The 23,375-nt window shown below is 36.2% G+C and overlaps 1 protein-coding gene, 3 non-coding genes and 1 pseudogene across 5 annotated transcripts; 4 read left to right on the top strand and 1 right to left on the bottom strand.

Annotated features, from left to right (window-relative positions):
- Positions 1 to 2,168: 2,168 nt before the first annotated feature.
- Positions 2,169 to 2,364, top strand: LOC148861908 (U2 spliceosomal RNA). Its single transcript, XR_016095142.1, has one exon. It is a non-coding gene; the product is annotated as a U2 spliceosomal RNA (small nuclear RNA).
- A 1,027-nt stretch (positions 2,365 to 3,391) lies between these two features.
- Positions 3,392 to 3,523, top strand: LOC148861907 (U1 spliceosomal RNA; annotated as a pseudogene).
- An 8,108-nt stretch (positions 3,524 to 11,631) lies between these two features.
- LOC148861906 (U2 spliceosomal RNA) lies at positions 11,632 to 11,827 on the top strand. The gene has a single exon (XR_016095144.1). It is a non-coding gene; the product is annotated as a U2 spliceosomal RNA (small nuclear RNA).
- Positions 11,828 to 12,542: 715 nt separating this feature from the next.
- LOC148861905 (U1 spliceosomal RNA) lies at positions 12,543 to 12,704 on the top strand. Its single transcript, XR_016095657.1, has one exon. It is a non-coding gene; the product is annotated as a U1 spliceosomal RNA (small nuclear RNA).
- Positions 12,705 to 14,067: 1,363 nt separating this feature from the next.
- On the bottom strand, positions 14,068 to 20,113 carry LOC148861904 (cysteine synthase). Of its 2 annotated transcripts, XM_088982767.1 has the most exons (12): positions 19,736 to 19,965; positions 19,457 to 19,585; positions 18,949 to 19,002; positions 18,730 to 18,839; positions 18,503 to 18,560; positions 17,474 to 17,737; positions 17,249 to 17,386; positions 17,036 to 17,087; positions 16,633 to 16,712; positions 15,690 to 15,749; positions 15,452 to 15,532; positions 14,068 to 14,352 (listed from the first exon to the last, which is right to left on the bottom strand). In XM_088982767.1, exons 3-12 carry the CDS (start codon positions 18,988 to 18,990, stop codon positions 14,260 to 14,262), a joined length of 978 nt encoding a protein of 325 aa, XP_088838893.1. In that variant the 5' UTR covers positions 18,991 to 19,002; positions 19,457 to 19,585; positions 19,736 to 19,965; the 3' UTR covers positions 14,068 to 14,259. The 2 variants fall into 2 exon arrangements, with proteins under 2 accessions (XP_088838893.1, XP_088838892.1); XM_088982766.1 differs by lacking the exon at positions 19,457 to 19,585 and having other exon boundaries at positions 19,960 to 20,113.
- Between the last annotated feature and the right edge of the window lie 3,262 nt (positions 20,114 to 23,375).

The raw sequence follows: 23,375 nt of genomic DNA, 5'->3' as shown, positions 1-23,375 counted from the left end.
CGAGTTTTTTATGGGTCGGATCTGATTTTCCAGGCTTTTTGGATTAGGCCTAAATAAAAAAAAAAAAGGGCCTGATCTAAACTTGGGTTAGGCTTAAGTTGAATCCTGAGATGGTTTCGCTTTTCTTATCCAAGCCCGTTCAAACAAATACATACAAATATGTATGTATGTATAAAACATATGTATACATACAATCGTAATTGAAATTTATACATACCATTGTACTTCTAAGTTGGGCTCTAAAGCCCAATAAAATATGAGTATACAAAAAAAAAAAAGTTCATGAAGCCTTTCAAACTCAATCAACTTACTAATCAAGCCCAACTTGTTGGGTTAAGCTCAAATTGGTAAATTCAGGCTTGACTTTGGTTTTGAATCAGACAAACCCTAAAGTTTGCATCTTAGGGTTAGACTTGGATTGACCCTCAACCGACCTGACCCGACCCGATCCGACTCACCCAAGGTTAAACTCTAACTCTTAAAAAAGTCTATTCACTCACAAAAAAAGTAATAACTCCACTCTCTTAAAATTCACATAGGCAATATCCTAATCCCTAAAAAGTGGTCACTTCAAATATTATGGTAGTATGAATTTTATTCAAACACAACCATTTCAAAAGTAACGATTAAACAAATAATTTAACTTAAAAATATTCAAAATATTAAATGGATAAAAATAAAAATAAATAAAATTGATAAAAATGACTAAACAATTTATACAAATGGTAGTTTCATTCTTTTAGATTAAATAGTTTATTAGTTGCAAAATAGATTTAACTTTTTTTGGGGAGTGTAAACTAATTTAGCTTTTAAAAATAAAATTATCAAATAAATAGTGGATACAAATTAAAATGGGCTATTTCTTACAAATAAGACCTCATTTAATCTCTTAAATCATATTAAAAACAACATAAATTAATAGTGATTTCCAAACAAAGTAGGTCAAAATAGATTGCTAATTACAAAGGCCGTAAGACCCATGTTAATTTTTCTAAAATTAGTTAAATGGTAAATTTTAAATTAAATGATATTATAGTTTCCCCTTAATATGGGACCATTCTCTAGATAAAACATGGTAAGTCTCTTAAATCAAATAAAAAGCTTAACCTAAAAGTCTAATATAAATAATTTAAAATTTTGAAATAATTCAGATTAATGGTCTTGGTACTTAGTACGTGGGTCATTCCTAGTTTAATAAATTGTTTGAACTTTGAAATACATATGATAGTCCACTCTGTGGATCTCCCATTCCAATTCCATGAAGGTGTTCGGTAAATTGGTGGTTCCAAAGAAAAAGCTTCTTAGGCTGCATTTGACATTCCTCATTTTAAGGACTTATATCCTTTTTGCAGTTTAAATGCCCCCATGAATACTGAATTTTTAACAGTAGATAAGTCCTTAAAATAAGGAATGCCAAATGCAGAAGTCAAAAGCTTCGCAAATTCAATAGAGTTAAAAGTTTGTTGTTGAATTTTGATCACCATGGTTCATCTTTAAGCAAAATATCCAAAAGATGTAAAGCGCAAATATGAACCAATGTTTTAAAAACCAATGCGAAATCAAAATCATTTTGGCCCCCAGTTTCTAGGTTAGTGATTTGATCATCTGGTCCAAATAGATGGTATATTGCAATTTAAAAATAAAAAATTAATTAAAACAAAAAAAAGGGAAAAATTATTAGTTGGATCAAACGAATTGACATCCGACCACCCGAATCAACAGATTATTGACCAAATCAACGGTCTTTTTGGTAAAAAAGTGACTCAAGGGTGAAAATTGAACCGGTTGCCTGAATTATTCTGGGCTGAACAGTCCAACTGTTGGAAAATCATGATATGAACACGGCTATTTAAGCATAACCATGGAAGCTGAACTGGCCAACCCAGATAATTCTTTGATGAACACACTCAGATAATTCTTGAAGCATTCTCGGGACGGACCCTTAAAAGCTCAGGCGAAGGCTTTTTGAACAGGCAAGAGAGTGGTGGGTCTTGGACCAAACGACCGCTGGGCGCTGGGCGGTTGATTCATAGATGACTACACCAGCGTGATCTTGAACTAATGAATGGCGGGGAAGGAAAGGAGGACTTTAATCCCACATCGGCTGTTGAGAAGAACAGAAGAGATAGCGTGGACTATAAAATGCGATGGAAGATTCTAAAAAATTCATACCTTTCTCGGCCTTTTGGCTAAGATCAAGTGTAGTATCTGTTCTTATCAGTTTAATATCTGATACGTGGGCCATTGGTCCACATGATATTAAATTTATTTTTGTATGGGGAAGGCCCACAACGGTAGCTTGCTACTGGGGTTCTCGCGCGTCGTCCATGCGTTGCACTACTGCACGGGCCTGGCGCGCCCCACCAATTCATTGTTTAAATCTTTCACGGTCCTAAAAAGAGTTGTGATTTAGGACATCAGGTATGGTACAGCTTATCTCTATAAGATCTGGTTTTTTGTGTTGATGATATTATAATCCAGTGGCTCACTTTCTTTCAAACTCGACCTTGTTCTGAGGTTGGGGAACGGTGTTTCACCTCCTTTGAACAATCTCAGAACAAGGAATTAAATAACCGGATGAGAAGCTCTAACAGAACTTCGCCGCAGATCTTGTACTTGTGAGCCGATAGGGTTCGTTTGGTTCATAGTTGAAAATGGAATCAAAATCTTCTAAAATTGGAATCAGAATGATTTATTCCCTGTTTGTTTGAGACAAGAATTGAAATGAAAATTAGAATAAGCTGAAATAAGATTTCATTTTTAAGAGAGGAGGGGCAGGAATTGAAATCAAAATTGGAATAAACTGGAATGAAGGGACAGGAATTCAAATGAAAATTGGAATAAACTGGAATGAGATTTCGTTCCCAAGGAAGGGGAGGGAATGTTCAATCTCTCAAATGGGGAATTGTCATCCCACCAGGAATGAGAATTAGAATTCCATTTCCACCCAACCAAACATTTGAAATAAAATGGGCCATTCCGATTCCCATTCCGAAACTCCTATTCCCACAAACCAAATAGGCCCGTAATAGTATTGCTCACTTCACTGTGATTCAAGGTTGTTCTGAGGTCGGGAGGGGATGGTTTTCCAGTCATCTTTTCTCTGTGTTGAATTCTTTGTATGGTTGTTCTTCTTTTAATCTATAAATTTATCTTTGGATTTAATGTAAAAAACATGACACAATAGATTAAATAACCACCTGAGAGCCTGAGAGGCTCCATCTGAACTTCGGCATCTGTGGACTGCAAAACGACCTTTTACATGTAGCGTGTGAACACTAAATACTGCAAGGAGTGACTCTGAGTTGGAACATTGTCCCACATCGACTAAAGAAGACAATAGCAGAGGAAGGATTGAGCTATAAATAAAGTGAAAGATGGGTGATCAATTATACTTACCTGGACGGGGTTAATGGGTGACCAAGAAGGTCCATGACCTAGGCTGATTACTATCATTGCACTAGGGAGGGGCGTCCGCCTAACATCTCCCCAAGTGGGAGAGTTTTGTCTTTGTTTCTATTGCATTCTATCTCATCGTATCACGTTCTGTTCTGTGATATTTGAGAATCACCGTCAATACCTCGGTGTAGATCCGGGATAATCCTCTTGTCACCCGTTCAAATCTGGTTCTTGGCACGTTGTAAATTTGTTTTTAGATTTTAGAATTGATATTCATACAAATTAATCAATATGAATCGGCATGGCATACATATTCATTAATAGTCTAGATCATGATACATACTTGTTCATCTAGGTCTCTAGAGATATGCCCATATATGTATATGGATAAAGAGTCTCTAATAGGTAAAGAAATAAATTAGATTCTGTTGCAGTTGGCTCGGTTTAAGCCTTCATTTTCTTTGTGTTTGGGTTGGTTTTAATGGGCCTGCATTTTGTTGGGTTTAGCTCTCTTTTGATAGAAATTAGGTTGAGCCCATATCATTTTTTTTGGTCTTTACTTTCTTGATTTTTGCTTTATTAGGTTGAGCCTTCATTTTCTACTTTTTAATTATCATGAATTTTAAAAAATAGGAAAAAAGAGATACAATTTCAATTCATAGGGATCAGAATAATAGGTTAAAAACATAATTGTATCAAATTTTCTGGTACGTGGTTCATCATTTTAGGCAGTTTTCTTTCATCTTTTTATTTATTTTTCTTCAACATGTTTAAGCATAAAATGCAGCAATACAATAGTCATTCAACCTGTATAACCTTGGGGATAAAATACTTAAACTACTTTGAGTTTTGCAAAATTGATTAATTCTGTAGCCTATTATTTGCAAGATAGCGTAAAATACTCCTAAGTGTTTTTTTTTTCTTGAAAATAGGAGATTGAAATGTCTATTTTACCATTCATTATTCTTTAAATTTTCAAAACATCTTTGATACAAGTTTTCTTCCTTTTCCTTTGTTCACAAATAAAGATGAAAATTTGATCTACCCTCCACAAACATCATACACATGGCATTTCGGAACAACTGTATGACACCCAAAACCACGTAGTCGACAACTTGCCTTTGCCAAAATGATGGAGTCCCAACTAGCGACCTAACACTGTCGTCGACCTACAACCTGCCTCTGGCGCCGACCTGGCGACCTGCCTCCACCGCCGACTTGGTAGAAACCTAGCCAACGACCTCGTCCACGACTTAGGGCGGCTAGCAGCACCTCGTCCAGGGCTGACCTATGGTACCTTGTCAATATCGGTTGAAGCGACCTCGACATGGGGAGCGACCTCCCTTGAGGGCTTGCCGATTTGACTAAGGTTCAGGTGGCGACCTACGAGACGTGCTCGCCGTCAATTTCTGCATGCATCCCATCACTCCCGAGTCTCTTGGAAATCAACTCTCACACCGAATGTTTTGGGAGAAACTGAGTAAGGTGCAAAGATTGGCATACGTTCACGACCACCTCCAAGGATTTCAAAGCAATTAGGCACATCCTCCCGGAGATCCCGGACGTGTTGCGTGATTCTCACGCCAAACAATGCCTATATAAAGTCCTTGCCTTCAACTCTTGGGGGGAGATGCATAGGCATCCGAATCACCTACTAGCTAGGAGCTGCCGAAATGTGCATCATCATATTCTATTATTAATATTTTCATAGATTTTTTATTTCATTAACATTTATAAAATACTAATTTTTAATATTATTCATTTTAATTTTAATTTAGAATTTATGTGCATAAACATATGATATTTCTTCAGATTGCATATTTACAATAAAAAATTAATAAAATTTATTTTATTTCATTTATCATCACAAATTAAAAGCTGGTCCACTGGATTAAAATGTCAAGCGCTAAATGGGTTAAGACCTGGGTTTGAATTGTGTTAGACGGTCAATTGCATATTTTAATGGGAGAATGATTGTTCAACCCATCTCAAAATTCTTAACCCCACCGTACAGGTGGGATGAATGCCAAATCCAGGACGCGCTTTATTGGTGGGGGTGGGGGGGTCTACTAGTAGACTTTGCAATGCATTTCTCGTATTTTAATAGGAGTTGCATGCATGTCTATGCATATCGGTGCATATCAGTCCTTATTGGCCAATACGGTGTGATATGCACCATAGAATGTTCACTCTGTTATTCATTGAATAATAGAATCACCAGTGTTCTCTTATGTTGGTTACACCATCCATAGGATCAGACTATTCAGTGTTGATCAGACCATCTACATGATTGGACTTCTCTAGCACTAACTAGACCATTCACTTGACTAAATTTCACAGGAGCTGATTGCATCCGAACACTTTGTAATTACAAATCACATATGATAAGCCTTCGACCCCTCTAGGATCAGGTATACAAATTATAGTGTTAACTATACCAACTTGATGACACTACCTTCCTCAAGGCATAACTCGAACTTCTAAAGATATCAATTCTAGGGCTCAAGCTCATAAACTAATGTATCAATTTTCTTTCCCCCTTTCTTTGAACCTTCTTTTATATATAAACCGTCTTGAAGTTGGTTTTGGAACCTTCTGTAGTTCCCATTTGGATCCATTTCCCATAATTTCTGGTTAATCTCTACAATGATCGGTTTATTCGTTCCATTGCCTAGGTCGCAGGGAGAGTTCTGATGGTTGATCTTGTGACTGTTCGACTTACCTGTACATAGCCATGATCAAGATGAACACTGTAAGAGGATCAAGAAGGAAGGAAAGATGCTTAAGGGAGAGAAAATGACTCTAACCACCAAAGTTATGAAGTTTGTTGAACCAAAGAAGATGGAAATCAATCGATCAATAGTTAAGTAGATCTTTAACATACCCATCATCTAGTCCAAACAGATCTAACTCCATTGAAGATGGATATAGCCCCAGTGGTTCCTACCAGTAATACCAATTTGGATCTAGATGAAGTTGAAGTTGTGAAAGATGGAGGTGTTCAATGAGATCAACTTACTACTATTGTACCAGATTTAGTTATTCAAATTCTGATGGAAGAATGAGAGTCAAGATTTACTGGTAAATTCCTGGACGATATCTCTTAAGGATCGACTTGTTATACAAGGTGAATAATGGTGAAAATAAGAGTACATCTATGCAAGTCTTGATATAATGTGAAATGGAACCAGAGGTTGGTACAAAAGGTATTCGACAAAATTCCAATAGGGACACAGAAAAGGAACAAGAAAACCAAATAAGGGAAGGTAATCAACCACTTTCTATCACGGAATCAAAGAGATGACGAAGACAACACAAGCAAATGGTGTGATGATGAAAGGCCGTATTTTCCTTGGCCAAGGGTTAATCAATGGGATCGTGACGATCAGGAGATTGAAATCCATAATAATGTCCACTTTCTTTATAGTAGATCTCATTGTTGCAGAGCTGAGGGTGTTCTAGAAAATGTAGGTGTAATGACCCCAGTTCATATGGCCACTCTTGCAAGGAGACAAATGGTTCAAATCAGGATTGGGTGATAGTGGAAAGCAAGAAGAAAAAGAACTCTAAGTCCAAGAAAACCTAAGGAACATCTTAGTTAGGAAATGTTCATAGATCTTTTAAAATAAACAAAGGTTAGCACCTCATTATTCTTAAATTACTTTTGTTTCTATTATTTTTAGTCTCTCCTTTGTATTGAGCTCTAGCTCCTAATTTTGTTTCAAGGGTAAGGTCTCTTGCCTCCCTCCTTTTAATTATTAATAAAATTTTCTTCTTTTTTAAAAGACTGTTGATTGGACTTGGATCAGATTCGAGCACTGCACATCATTAGTAACTTAAACCAAAAAAGACCAAAATATTATATTTTATTAATAAAAATAAACAAAATTAACTTACATGAGATTTGAGCTTATGAACTTTCAATACAAATATGATATTTAAACCAACTTATTAATAAAGATATGTTGTTTCTATATAGACATATTCACACACTTATTAAAACTGTTAGAGTTGGATCTTCATGGGATCAGATTGGGATGGATCCAGGTCCAATTCAGTTATAGATTATTCATTTTTTTAGCCCATTTCCAGTTTATTTGTATCGGATTTTGAGCTCGGACTCCAATGATTGGGTACCATTGACAATCCTACCTACTGTCAATAAGTCCGGATCTCATCCAATATTAGTCGGCCTTCGATCCAATTTGATTTTTTACAAAATCCACAACAGACTCTGCATAAGAAAAGATGAGAATAGTCTTCAAATTCTTCAACCCTGCTTCATGTAAATCCATGATCAGTGATCATCATTCTGCTTCTCTAGATCCATAGGACCTACATTGATGTTCTGATACATGCATGGTCGATGTTACTGAGTTCATTGAAAATTATAATTGCTATTGCTGCATTTCCAGTGTCAGGATCACAGCATCCATCTACAAAAACTGTGTGTGCGTGTGTGCACTTCGCTGAGAATTTACTTCCAAACAGCTACCCTGTGTGGATTGGTCAGACATGTTCTTCCACTGATATAATCTTGCTTGTTCCAACAATTGATTGGGTTGTAACAAAAAATTCTCACTTTGGTCCCAAATGAGTCCAATGAATATCATAAACAGCTTGAACAACTCAGTTTTTTTTGCCTTGTTGAGTTGTTTTAATTGTTGTTGCCATATTTGTGCAATCTCATAAAATCTCCCTCCCCCCTTTTTTTCTCTAAAAAACATAACAAAGGTTCATTGATTCGATAAACGGTTCATAGATGATGATGAGCCAAGTTCCACATTTTGGATAGTTATATTATATTTACAGGCATTATAGGCTAGTTCATGAGCAGTTCAGCTATATTGGAAGTTCTGCTAACATATTTTATGAAGATATAATTAAAAGCACTTTGTAAGCTCAAAATCTCTTCCTTAAGGTGTACTATTTGCCAGTCAGCTCCTTCCTACTCATCATTTATGCTGTTCACAATACCTTGGGAGTCAGACAGAAGGGTCACTGTCTTGATTTTCAGTGATATAGCTTTTCTGAGGCTGTAAATTACGAGTGGTTGATGAAGCCCTTATTCTACAGACTTTCTGCACGTATAATAGATTGATCCTGTGTTAGAATGACATAACTTATTCCAACTTGTCCTGTCATTTCTGAGGCTGTAAATTACGAGTGGTTGATGAAGCTCTGATGGGTGTTTGTCACTCTTTTTTCTTCTTGTTTGTGGTAGTCCGTATAGCCCAGGAAAGAAGCCGCTTTCTCCACCAGTTGTATGGGATCCAGCATACTTTGTTGATGGATTATTGCATTACAAATGTCCCATATGAGTCTAAATAATATAAAGAATTTTGCAACATAAGTGATGAGGGCAGATTTGGCCCTCCAGTGAAATTGTGACACCTGGCACCTCATGCAAACCAAGTGCAGCTTCTTGACAATTGGGCACCTCGGGCAGCTCGACATAGCTCGGGGAGCTCGGTATAGGTAGGGGCAGCTCGGCATAGGCAGCTGGCCACTCCGCAGGTATCCTGGCGTCTTACGAAGAGCTCGCCACTTAGGGGCAGCTCGGCACTTACAGGTAGCTCGGCGTAGGTAGTTCAACACTTAGGGGCAGCTTGACGTATCGCGGGAAGATCTCCTACCTGACAACCGTACCTGACAGATCCGGAGGCTTGCGCCCACGTCTCTCGCTAGGCGGCGCCATGCCTGTCAGTCCTGAGAGTTGTCCCTTGATTGGCAGAGCCGTACTTTGCAGCAGTCGCCTACACCCGCCACCTCAGCTCTGGCAGTAACGGTTGCAGTAGAGAGACAAAGGCAGTTACGCCTAACTTGACAGAGGCTGTTACGCCTGATTTGACAGGACACCACTATATAAGGACTTCGACCCCCAAAGACAAGGGGGAGAGAATGAAAAAATGGAGGTAATCCCTGCTCTCTGGCTCTCTCATTCCTCTAATATCATCTTCAAGCTCTCGACAATTAGAGTGCTAACTTAGGCATCGGAGAGTCGCCGCTGGGTAAATACCCCCAAGCCCCCTGGTTCAGTTCTCACAAGTTCCTCAGCTCCCGCCGCCTATAAAGAGGAGGAGAAGATGGAGTTATCGCAGGTCCCTTAGCTCCCTTCGCTTACAAAGGAGAGGAGATCACCTCATGCAGAGGGCAGTTGGGTTGCGCTACACCAGGGAGCTCCACCATCCTCTGAGTTATAGGCCACCTAGGTGCAGGTCAAGGGAGCTCTCCACCAGGGAGCTCGTCACCAGGTAGCTCTCTACCAGGGAGCTCATCACCAGGTAGCTCTCCACCAGGGAGTTCGTCACTAGGTAGCTCTCCACCAGGGAGCTCGTCACCAAGTAGCTCACCACCAGGGAGCTCGTCACCAGGTAGCTCTCCACCAGGGAGCTCATTACCAAGTAGCTCTCCACCAAAGAGCTCGTCACCAGGTAGCTCACCACCAGGGAGCTCATCACCAAGTAGCTCTCCACCAGGGAGCTTGTCACCAGGTAGCTCTCCACCAGGGAGCTCATCACCAAGTAGCTCTCCACCAAGGAGCTCGTCACCAGGTAGCTCACCACCAGGGAGCTCGTCACCAAGTAGCTCTCCACCAGGGAGCTTGTCACCAGGTAGCTCTCCACCAGGGAGCTCGTCACCAGGTAGCTCACCACCAGGGAGTTCGCCACCAAGTAGCTCATCACCAGGCAGTTCGCCACCAGGGAGCTCCATCATCCTCTGAGTCATAGGCCATCTGGGAGCAGGTCAAATGACGAGGTACTTAGCCAAAAAATTGGTACATCACAAAAAAAAATGGTACTTGACCAGAAACGGTTACATCAATAAGTTTGTTTGATGTCAGGAGGCTGGTTTGCTAGCTCGGATTTTATCCTTTTTGAGACAAACTGACTTAAGTGCATGTTTTCAAGTTCATCTGGGTTAATTCCAATTTGGGCTGTTATGTTAGCCATATTGCTTTTGCATAATGGCATTGAAAAAAAAGATATGTTGCCATGTTTATCTATTGATATTGCACAAAGGGCAAATTTTTTCAGCTTCATTCAGGAAATGCAGTTTGTCCCTTGTCTTCACTCCATTGTTCCATGCTTTCCACATGAAGATTTGGAACCTGAAAGGTACTTTTGTTTTCGAAATGAGGTTCTAGTTCTCATTTGATCCAGAAGTAGATGGCAACTGGTTTATGAAATATTTGTATCCTGTTTGGACACAGTAAGAAGTCTTTTTTCTGAACTCTTCCACAGTAATTTGTCTGTATGTACATCTGATGATCGATTTAATTGTAACAGATGCTTTTCCTCAAACACAGATCTTCTCCTCTTTAGTTCAGGAGGGAGCTTGTCCTTTGTTTTTATCCCCCCAAACAAGTTTCCGATCAACTTTTAATGTTGAGTGGTCTGACTTCATAGTTTATTTACACTTTTTTTTGGTTCTATTCCACAGAATTGCATCTGCTTAAAGTAGTTTACTTTGGATTATTTGAGTGATTTTGTGAGCTGTATCTAGAATAAATTACTGCACATTTAGACTAACATTTAATACTCCTGAGTCCTGATTGCGTCAGCGCCACTACTCTTCCTTGTGATAACTTTGTCTATGGTAATAACTTTGGTTGGAGCTCATCATCAACAGAGAAAAGTTTTAAACTTAAATCAGGGTGAGCCAGACTTTTAATATGAAACTCAGTCATGTGGATTAGTTTTTGAGACAAAGCCAATTGATCCATTAGCAATATAAACCGGGCTTGGTTTAATGCAGACCCCTCCTGATTTGATATTTGTTTCAGAGATACCAAGGCACGGTCCACTCTGTGGATCTCTCATTCCATTAAAATGGTCGTTCGAACTTCCAATTAAGTGGCTTCACAAATTCAGTGGACTTCATTTCTTAAGTTGCAGTGGAATTTTGATCACTTTGGTTCAGGCTTGAGCAACATTTGCAAAAGATCTAAACTGCGTGTTAGAACATGGGCGTTTAAGGCTTTAAGCATGCATAACCATGGAAGCTGAACTGACCGTGAGTCCGTGACCGACCCAAATAGTGAATAATCGGAACAGTACAGACCCTCTGGGTTCTGGAAAGCTCAAGCGAAGGCTTTTCAACAGGCAAGAGTGAGGTAGCACACGCACTCCGTTGGTTAAATTGTCTCGACTTTAGTCCCACATCGGCTGTTGGAAAGAACAGAAGAGTTAGAGTGGACTATAAAAAGTGATGGAAGACCCTGAAAAATTCATACCTTTCTCGGCCTTTTGGCTAAGATCAAGTGTAGTATCTGTTCTTATCAGTTTAATATCTGATACGTGGGCCATCGGTTCACATGATATTAAATTTATTTTTCTAGGGGGAAGACCCACTGCAGTAGCTTGCTACTGGGGTCCTCGTGCGTCGCCCATGCGTTGCACTACTGCACCGGCCTGGCGCACCCCACCAATTCATCTCAAACTATTTATTTTCCTTTATATTTATTCTCTTTTTTCATCTTGCTTATTCCAGAGTAAATAAAGGCTATCTTGTCTTGCCATTTTCAAATGAGATATCAGAGGGGATTTTTGATTGAAGATCAACCGTGGTGTGGAGAATTCTTATTCTCTCAGGCGTCAGATAAAGTTAAACGAATCAAAACTTTTCTCTCGTTAAATTAAAAGCATTTGTTGATATATATACCATCGAAACGGACTCGGTTCTGGTGGATCTTTTTGTTAACGACTTGGTTTGACGATATTAGAACAGAGGTGCTCAAATTCAAGTCTTTTTTCTTTTTGTCTGTCTCAATAAGTATGGGACATTTTGTTAATAGACATTGGAATAGTACTACTGCTCACTTTATTGTGAGGTTGGAGTGGTGTTTTCCCCGCCTTCCTGTCTGTTGCTTTGTTCAACTCTATTTTTCTTTCTTTTTATCTATAAATTAAATTCATCTTTACCGAAAGGAAATGAAAATGCTGAAAGAGAAGCTATAACACAACTTCGCCAACTGCAGACTGCAAAACGGACTTTACCACGTGTTGCGTGCGGGATGCTTTAAAAAATAAAAACTCTTGTGAGTTGGACTTTGAAGTGGCTACGGAGTCCCACATCGCCTAAATAAGAAAAAGCAAAGTAAATAGAGGAGTATAAATAGAGTGAAAGAGTAAGAATAAATCTTATTTACCTGGACGGGGTCGATGGGTGATCTTGAGGGCCCATGGCTTAGGTTGGCGACTTCCACTGCACTAAGGAGGGGGGGCCCTCTTAACATCTTCCCAAGTGAGGGAGTGTACGTCATAATTTGTGGTAGCGGGGGTACGTGTTCGCGCGGCCCCTGCCCAACTCTCAACTTAAAGTTTTTAATGTTTCAGTTGTTCGTTATTGGGGTTGCATCTCTCTCTCAGTTAAGGGATTTCTGATTTTGTCTCGCATCTTTGGTTATGCCTGTAGTTTCTAGTTTCCTGATTGTATGTACTGTATATCTCTAGCCAAGCTTTAACCATTGTGCTGACTGCTACACATTGTGATTCTTCCTTTTAGATTCTAGTTTCTATTATCAAATATTCGAAGGAAAACGGAAATACGATTTTTGAATTCATTGGATCACAACAATATATATCGTCTATTCGGCCTGGAACTGTCCAGGCAACCAGTTTCATTCACCCTTGAGCTGTTTTGTCTAAAAACCTGTAATTTGATCAGCGATCCATTGACTTGTTTGATCAGATTTTTGATCATTTTCATTTTGATTATTATTTTATTTTTTAAATTAGAATGAACTATCCATCCAAACTAGATGATCAAACTGCTGACCTAAAAACCAGTGGTCAAAGTGGTTCTAATTCCAAATCGATTTTTAAACATTAATATACCTACTTTGTTAAAAAGCATCATATCCATTTCAAGTAGTAAAGGCATAAAAAAGCATAAAAATAGAGTAGTATAAATGTATTCATGCGCCAAATTGCTGACTAATATCCTAGGGTATAAACTTATTCTCGTTTTGGCTTGTGTTTGAACCTCTGGTGCGTGTAGTTCATCTTTTTAAGCATCTTTCTTTCCTCTTTTTGTTTTCTTCTACTTCCTTTCTTTCTTACTCCTTTTCCTTGGAAAATTGAAGACTAAGTATTTTTTTTTCTTGAAGTAGAGCAGTAGAAACAGTTTTCGGTTGTAATCCTCGAGTCTCAACTCTCATCTTTGGTTCACTGGAGCGAGCAAGTTCTGCTAGATCATACTAAAAACCTTTTGTATCATTTTGTAGATATTAAACTAATATATGTTCCTGGAAATATGTTAATCCAGCTCATGTAATCGCTAAACTAGCTAGAAGGAAAAGATCTTTTGTTTCTTTTGCCCAAACACCCTCCTTCCTTATTTCTGCATGAATTTCTTTGTAAAAGGGGATTGATTATGTATCATCCTTGATGTTTTGAGTGGTTCGTTTTTTTTATAAGAAATAACAATCTCATCTTTTTGTTGATTGCTGGTCCGATCATGTTTGGATCAAGTTGAATAATCCATCAGTCAGCTGAGCACAAATTCAAATGGGACCTGACATCCAGATCTAACTCATCAGTGGTTCAAACTTCAAATGATCAAGAGTTGAACCGGAATACACTCCCACTGGATCCAAGTGCGACCTCACGTATCAAACCTTAACACGAATATCGAAGTGCATGCATACACAGCAGTCATGCAACCTTTATAAACTTTAATAGATCAAAACTTTTCTCTGAACTATCAAATATTGCTTTCAATTCAAGGTTCATCTAAACTGCTTTCTGTTGTACAACATTAGAAAGCTTTCAAATTATTTGGACAAATAACGCAAGAGCCACAAAGAACAGGAAGGAAACCGAGAAAAAAATATAATATTCCTGAAGTTCAGACATCTTATGGCTCAAAAACCATGCTTTCTGCCTCCTTTCTCACGGATTCGAACAGTACAGATGACAGGTAGCGCTCACCAAAGCTGGGGAAAATCACCTGCATAGCAGCAAAACGAGTCATTTCTGACAACATAAGGTCGAAGGAAACAAGAATGAAATGAAACAGTTTGATGATCTAAATTTCAAAATGAAACTAAAAGAGTACAGGAATGTAGAATCCGTAGAAAAGTAAGGTATGGGGTGAATTTTGTATACCAAGCTAAATTTCCCTCCCATCTACTATATGTGAATGAGGTTTTAATTTTCTTGGGGAAAATGCATGAGATTTATTAATAGTACTTAAATTTTCTTGATGGATATTAGTACTAGTTACGTTCTTCTTTCCTTCACAAAGTTAATAAGCTTCAAGAGAAATGTCTAAAATTTAGACAAGTAGGAATACTAAATACTTGGACAGTTGGGAGAAACCGATCAAATCAAAAGTTTTATTTCAGTGATGTCACTTTTTGACCCATTGCATACCTTAACCTTTCAAAATAAGATTAAGACAAGGGTTCGACTATGATATGGAAAAGATATGATATCGGAAAAGCAACTGAACAATAAACTGAAATCACAAACTATGATATGGTAAATAAGGTGTAATTTACCAAAATTCATGGGTGGGTTTTGATTGGTCAAAACTCTTTCCATATCATATCTTTTCTGCATCATAGATTTTCCCTTAGGACAAATATTTTTTCTTGTATGCTTTACAAATCATCTGACACCACATCTGAAACATCGTGTCATTCCAAGTGACATTGTAACTTGTTAAATTAACATGGCCAGATTATTCTAATCACAAAATTTGATCTCTTCATTCTTGTCGTTTCTGCCTTTATTTTTCTTTCTTCTCTAACTTGTATGTGTTTGTGGGTTTCAAAAACTGACACATAACAATGGAACCACCATCCGGTCATGTAAAAGTTTGGCCTGAAAGATCTCCCAAGAGTGCCTCGAGTAGTCCTGTTTGGCAGATCTTTTGTGACAAAAATTCAACATGATGAAGATTCTAATAATATGAGATATGGAGTTCTTTCAACTCCCAAAATGTTGTCTAATAGAATCCCAACAGCTGCAGAAAAGTGCAAACCTTATACATCTTGTTTTTGCAGCTAACTACAAAACAAACTTTAATCTCTAAGCAAACTTACCACGATGAGCTTGCCAGCATTCTCTGGCCTCTTTGCAATTTTAAGTGCAGCAGCAGCTGCCGCACCTGATGATATTCCAGTCTGTAATCAATGATCTTTATCAGCAAACTAAAAAGGGAAAAAAAATCCATGAACCAGAGAAATCTACATACAAATATAAATTTCGAAATCTCATTTGCTTAGTCCAGAGAACAGAGAAAAATAAAGGTCTTTTATCATCAAAGGGTAGAGAACATACCAATAAACCTTCTTTCAGTGCAAGAAGCTTTGCAGTTTCAATAGCTTCATCACTTGATATCTAGAAATTACACAAAAATCTATCAAAAAAAGTTTAATGAATTAAAAGTCAAATGAGCCTGTAATATGCACCTAATTAAAGACCCAACTAGATATCTAATTGATGCAACAGATGTTGGACATGGAAATGAAGTGATTGGTAGTCAAACCTTAAAATTCCAAAGAGCAAAGGCCAAAACTATAGCTGCAACTAGTGGATAACAGATACTGTAGTCTATAGGTTCATGGGCCTATATTGCAGCCAAAGGACCCCAATCAAAGTATAGTGTGCAAGAATTCTAAGTACAAGTTGTGACATGGGTATGATGGGCACTTAACCTTGTCAACATTGCAACCTGCAGTCTATAGGTTCACGGATCTATTTTGTGTGCATGAATTTTACTGTAACATAAATTAATACCCCTAAAGCCTCTTTGTAACATAATTTTCCAAGGGTTCAAATCTTGGAAACAGCCCCTTCTGTGCATCTGCAGGGGTAAGGCTGTGTAATCTGTTCCTCACCAGAGCCGACATTGGTGGGAGCCTCATACACGATCTGCCCGTTTGACATAAATGTAGTCTCCTAAAGCACCAGAACTTTGTCCTTTTACATATAATAATTTTAGTATGTTAACCTTAATCCACTAATCTCAAGTCTAAAAGCTAAGAAATTAAGAACATTTCAGAAAAAAAGAGGTGAAGAACCCAGCCCAAAGTTATCGGGTTGACCCCACCCTGACCTAACCCGGACCAACTTACACCGTACTATGTGGACAATTTATTAACTTTTATGAGTGCCTTTTACAACTTTGCTTAATCACTGATGCTTTCAGAAAATATCTACTCACATGTTCCGTCGAAAAAAAAAAGAAAAAAACATCTAATCAAATATCTTTGAGGCTTACTTGAATAACTTCATCAATGAGATCAACCTCCAAAACAGCAGGAATAAAACCAGCACCAATTCCTTGTATCTTGTGTGGACCTAAGACATTTGAAAGAAACTTATAAAAAATGGAAACAATTAATATATTAAAATATTATTTACAAGACTAGATATAGAAAAAAATATAATCAAGATTTTAACTTTCAATGGAGAAAATTGCATAATTCACAATAACCTAGTGGCAGATGCCAAAACAAATAGGGTAGACTTATCAAGAAGGGATTACATTACAGAGGAATCTATGAGCTCCAAGAATGTATTACAAGTTTAATACAACATAACCCCACCAAACTTGAAAAGATAATACTTCCACAGAAAACAAAAATTGACATGATAAAGACTAAAACAACTAGAAAACTCACCAGGTTTTCCTCCAGAAAGAACTGCACTTTCAACTGGTTCTACACCATACAGCTGAAAGGGAACATAAACAAATCCAACAAACAAGGAATAAGTACATCTTTTTGGTGAAAATCAAACAAATAAACAACCCTTTTAGTTATTATCAGCAGTATCCTAATTGAAAAATTCTCTAAGACACCGTCCATATAGAAGGAGTAAAGGACCAAGCTAACCTTAATATCAGGATTTTTCTCTTTGAGGAATTTCCCTGCACCTGTTATTGTGCCTCCAGTTCCTATCCCAGAAATAAAGGCATCAACCTTCCCAGCTGTACCTTTCCAGATCTCAGGTCCAGTGGTCTCATAATGAATCTACACGGATAACATCAAATGGTAACTAAATCATTGAAATCTGAATTGAACCAAAATATCAGTATATAATATGAATTCATTGAATACCTTTGGGTTGGCAGGATTTTCAAACTGCTGAAGAATATAAGCATTTGGTGTCTTAGCTAATATCTCCTCAGCCTTCTGAACAGCTCCTTTGACGCCCTTAGCTGGATCTGTGAGGAACACCTCAGCTCCAAAAGCTCGGAGAATGATCCTTCTTTCAAGACTCATTGAAGCAGGCATGGTGATGATAAGCTTGTAACCCTTAGCTGCTGCCATGAAGGCCAATCCAATACCGGTGTTTCCACTAGTCGGCTCAATAAGCACACTCTACAGGCGTCATAAAAACAGTCAAAGCCAGAGGAAAATTCTTATCTTCAAGTTTCAATACATATAAACTCCTACTAGTTTCTGTGGCATAATATAAACTTGAACGGACATTTGGAGAAACCCAGCCATATCTTGATTATATGTGCAACCTCTGTGCATTGGTAAGTGATGCTATTAATTTCTTTTATAAATTCCAGTTGATTCAAAAACAAGTAACAATGCCAACTTGGTCTTGAATATTAAACTAAAGTACATCATAGAGAAGTACATTAAATCTAAGCCAGACTTGGGAAGCCTAGGCACAACAAACTGGACAGCATGTTTTACCTTAGATAAAAGACAACAATTTCTATTAGTAGAAGCCATCAACTGCAGGTTTATGTGATTCATAACTTGCCACAGCTTTTTATGGGAATAAGAAGAAATGCAACCAAACTCAGAAGCTTTTATTACTGTATATTTGGGAAATGGTAATGCTTGCTGGCCACAGTTTGCTAGCTTTACCAGCATGGTCCTTAGTCAAGGGTTGGTAATTACAGTAATCATTGTCATTTACTTCCCACCTAAGTGGGTTTGGCAACACAAATACATTGCACCTTAGGTTAGGTCATATATCCCTACTCCATAATGACCCGTTGCAAAGCTACAACATATAAAATAAATTTCATAAATGTAAGAGAAAACTTGAAACCATAGTTACAGAATGTTCCTAAATATTGATATGGTACTCCTCCAAACATATCTACATAATAGGAAGCAACTAACCTCCCCCGGTCTGATAAGGCCTTTCTCCTCTGCATCCGTGATCATACTATACCCGATCCTGCAAGTTGGAACATCGTAACTGATGAGATCAATATTTTGGACCGAGTAAACATTTTACTGAGCCAATAAAAGTTATTCAAGAATGATGAAGCTGGTGAAGCAATTGAAACTACTGAAGTACATATTTACTCTAACAACAAGACTTTCCATATAAACCTAAGCGATACCTGTCTTTAACACTGGAGCAGGGCTCCATCATCTCAAGCTTGGCAGCAATTCGGGCTACACAGCCATCGGTAATGTTGTTGAGATATACCAACGGAGTTTTACCTATTAACTGTAAAAATATATCGATGAGATCAGAACTTTAAGCAATGTATTACAAAATCAAGGCACAATAAAATGGTTAATAGAAAGATAAGAAAACACTTATGGAGGTGACTTACTTCAGTAACATCTTTTGCGATTGTACACTTTTCCTCCACCATCTTTTCAGATCACTGCAAGTACACAAGGTACAGAAAGGATCAGCTGAAAAGAATACGAGAGAGAGAGAGAGAGAAGACTCATAAAAACCCTAAGTCCCTGATCTATTTCTACCAAATGGAATTATAAATTCCCATATTAGTCCCTAACAAATTAACAGCATATCAAACAAAATGCCAGAGCTGACTGATTGCGAACAAGAACTAAAGTACAAAATTTGAACTCAAATGATAAGATTACATCCAAGAAGCCAAAGCCTTACTCCTCCCAAGCCTGGAAGCTACTTCTTTTATTTTTCAAAAATCATAAACTGATCCACTAGAAAACTACTGACGAGTAACAGCTAATAGAATCTAAAGCACTGAACCGTGCAAACTCTTAAACGACGCAGATTCTTCGAGGAAAGCAGTAGGGAAAACTACACTAAAAACAAACTAGAATTAGAGCTTCAACACTAAAAAATCGGACCTTTATCTCTGCAAACCACGGCCTTGGAATGATTAAAGAGTCACTAAAATGGAGGGGAAAAAATGTCTTCGAAATCAGAGAAGTTGTTTCATTTGAGTCCGCCATGGCCAGCTTATATTAGAAATGGAGCTAACACAGAAAAAAAAAAAAGTAAAAGAAAAAATCACATCGAATCCATTGACGGAATCCACAGAAGAAGACGAGAAGAAAATCAAATTCAGTAGTATTTTAACCGCAAAAAAGACGGGAAAAATCAACAACTCGAGGGGAAATTCCTACGCGGTTTCTCTAGCAACCATTTTTTTCCTCGCGCGACAAAACGAGAAAGAAACCTGGCTAAAAGAGATTGGTTCTCGCATTTGTTTATTAATTTTAACTCCATTTTCATGAAAACCGGAATTCCAGTGGCGAGAGAAGACTTTGATAGGAGAAATTCAAGAATCAACGAGGATGACCGGAAGGAAGAGAGGTAGAAGAGGAAAAAGAAGGGAAGCCATGTATACCTTATCATTCAGCTCGCAGGAAAATGGGCTGTCTATAAGCCTATCTGTGGACGGTGGCGGCTTTATATAGGAATATGTCTACGTAGGTCAACCAAATCGAGCTAACCGTAACAGCCCAGCGCATGTTAGCTCATTCTGTGCTTTTTTTGGCAACGCGCGTATCTGCCATTCTTCCTCCATTGTTATTTGTTCGTGCTATGTACGTCATAACAACATCTATTGTCATTTCCCTTTGGGAATTCAAGTGGAATTGAAAATAATAAATTTAATACTTTATTTGTATATAAATTGAGTGTAAGGGATAAGTATAAGACTTTATATTTGTATTTATGGTTTGGTCTATCTCAAAATTTTTTATTAGTTTTTGGTTTTATTTAACAACACTACCATCTATGATGCACTACCCTTAAATTTTGATAGAATCATAGAATCTCCACCTGCCATTGTTTTAACTGTACGAATAAATCAATAAAAATTTATGAAGGGGAGGAAGAAGATTCAGTAAAATCCTTTTGCATTTTATGAATTTTATTAAATAGACCTATTCATTATTTGGGATCGGGTATAACTTTTGTCAAAATTTGAATGGACCCGGTTCAAAATCCAAACCTAACAGTAAATTCTGGCCCGAAATTCAGCCCATGAACAGGTTTATTTACCAACAAACATTCTCCCAACAGGTCAATGTTGCCATAGGGAGATATTCCCAATGTATGTATGTTGGAAATCCAGCCCATGATCTAAACTTGCACTTTATATATTAATAGATATAGATAGATGTTGAGAGTAATGAGGATTAATTTGGATTAATTTGGATCTATGGTTCGAGATCAGTTCTTGAATCAATTATTAACCAGTTGCATAAAATATAGACCCTAAGTGCATAACCAAACCGATTATTAATTGGGAAAATAAGGTCTGATCTGATTAGACCCCATTATACTTTGACACCTAAAGTTACTTATAATGATAATTTGGAACTTCATTTCTGATAAAATAATAATATTATCTTAATAAAATGGAGTAAATAGTAAATTGTTTATATGTTAATAAAACAAATGTTTTTAATCATAATTATCTTATATACTGTGCATGAAACTAATCTTTTTAAGTTAGATACAACAAAAATGACAACAAAATGAATATTTATGAATGATATAATCAGTTTGGAACAACTAGAACCAGTCCAATTATTAATCCAGACACAAACCATAGAATGGATCCATCAACAGCTCTAATAGGTCCGTCTTGTCTGTACAAGCCCTACACTTAAACCCACTTAAGATTAGGGGTGTCAATGGACCCATTTTGGGTTGAACCTGTTCAAATCAAAATCAGTTTGGATGGATCTAATGGGCCAATAAAGATATATTGAATTGGAGCAGTTCAGACTTAATTAATCCAATATCCAGTACATTGATAGAAAATAAGAATACAAGTGTCAACAAACTAGGTTTGTATTGGAACCAATCTAAATTAAAACCAATTTAAACAGATTGGACAATTTATCAATTAAATTGGATTGGTCCAAAATGATTCAGAGTATTCACCGGATTCGATTGGACCTGATATTCACTGGATTGGATTGGACCTGATACCTCTGTAATAGACTCATATTGGACGGGATAGGATTGGACCAAATCTGGTCCAAGTGACACCCCTACTTAAGATAGAAAATGTAAATATTATAATATAATCCTCACAGTCCTTGCGTAATTACCCTCTTTATTTTCTTGGAAGAAAGAGAGTCATTCAATTAAGAGGTGTAGATAGATGGGAAAATTCCTCGTGACCACATGTGAGTTCAGATGTGAACGTTAAGGCCTCAGATTAAGACCTGAAGCTCGTCCGTTTCCATAGTCTTCTCAGCCAAATGTAGCTGGTCATACTTCCGCACTTGGTTCATATATATATATATACGAAATAGCCAAGAAATTTTCTTCTTTTTATTCCATGTCATTTTCAAAACAACCAATGAGATGCACTTTCCCAATAAACTAAATAATTTCTTCTCCTAAAATTTCTCTTAAAGTACCTCTCCCACTATCCCTTACTTTCCCAAAATTATCTCTAATTTCTATTTATCTTATAAATTATCTCTAATTACAATATATCTCCAAAGTTATTTCTAATCTAGTAGAGAGTTTCTCTCCTAAATGATCTATAATTCCTATTTATCCTCTGCCCTACTTCTTATCTATATCTATCTAAAGAAAGCTTAAATTAAAAAAATTTAAGAATTATTTAAAGATTCTAATAAAATTATATAATAACTTTAAAATATTTATAAAAACACAAAAATATATATATATTTTTTACAAAATATATCACAAAATTATGTACTAACAATTTAAATTATGTTTTCCCGGACTATCGATTTAAATGTTTATTAAATATTTAATAATATGTAATAGATTTAAATAAATAAAACTCAAATAACAAAAAAAAATAAATATTTTATATATTATTTGAATATTTAAATAACTAAATATTTATCATAACTATATTTTAAATAGTTAAAATAACGAAATTATGTAATAAGTTTAACAAATTTCTTCAAAGTAGAAAAATAATTATCACATAACATTGAAATTAATAATAATTTAATATATTACAAAATTAATAACGAAATTACATAATAATAGTATATATTATGATTTTATGGATAATTTAATTCAATAAATAATTAATATTTTACATATTATTTAACTATTTAAATAACTAAGTATTTTAAATAACAATGTATTTAATATAAATAAATTTTAAATAGTTAAAATAAAGAAATTATGTAATAAATTTAAAAAAAAATCAGAAAAGTAAAAAAATAATTACAATATAATATTGAAATTAATAATAATTTAATATTTTTACATAATATTGTAAATTACAAACTTCACTTATATCAAGTAATAATTTGAGAAAATAACTTTCAAAAAAATTAATATTTATTAATAATAATTTCAAATTCTTAATCTGTGTTTATTATATAATTATATATACTAAAATTAATATTTATTGTATTTCAGTAATTATTTATTGTTTTTTGTCATAAATGTATTTTCAATGGTTATGTATAAATTTATTTTGTTTTGTTATTTAATAGAAAATTTTCAAAACTTATTGGAGATTAAACTACTAATATTGAAATTTTTAAATTTAATTTAGTGTATTTATTGTATTTTTGTTATAACTTATTGATTAATATTTATTAAAGATTAAACTATTATTTGAGATTATACTATTTATGAACTAAGTTAATACATTTTTAGTACTTATTGTATTTTTGTAATTATTGTAATTATTGTATTTTTTATTATCAACATATTTTCAATAATTGTGTATTTTTGCTATAAATTTTAAATAATTATTAGAGACTAAACTATTCTTATTTATAAGAGACGGGACTATTAATTTAA

Source organism: Nelumbo lutea, chromosome 4, assembly GCF_056320005.1.
Source record: "Nelumbo lutea isolate HS-2025 chromosome 4, American lotus-T2T, whole genome shotgun sequence".
Classification (NCBI taxonomy): Eukaryota; Viridiplantae; Streptophyta; class Magnoliopsida; order Proteales; family Nelumbonaceae; genus Nelumbo; species Nelumbo lutea.
The sequence above is the reverse complement of the archived record's forward strand: the minus strand, read 5'-3'. Positions and strand labels throughout refer to the sequence as shown.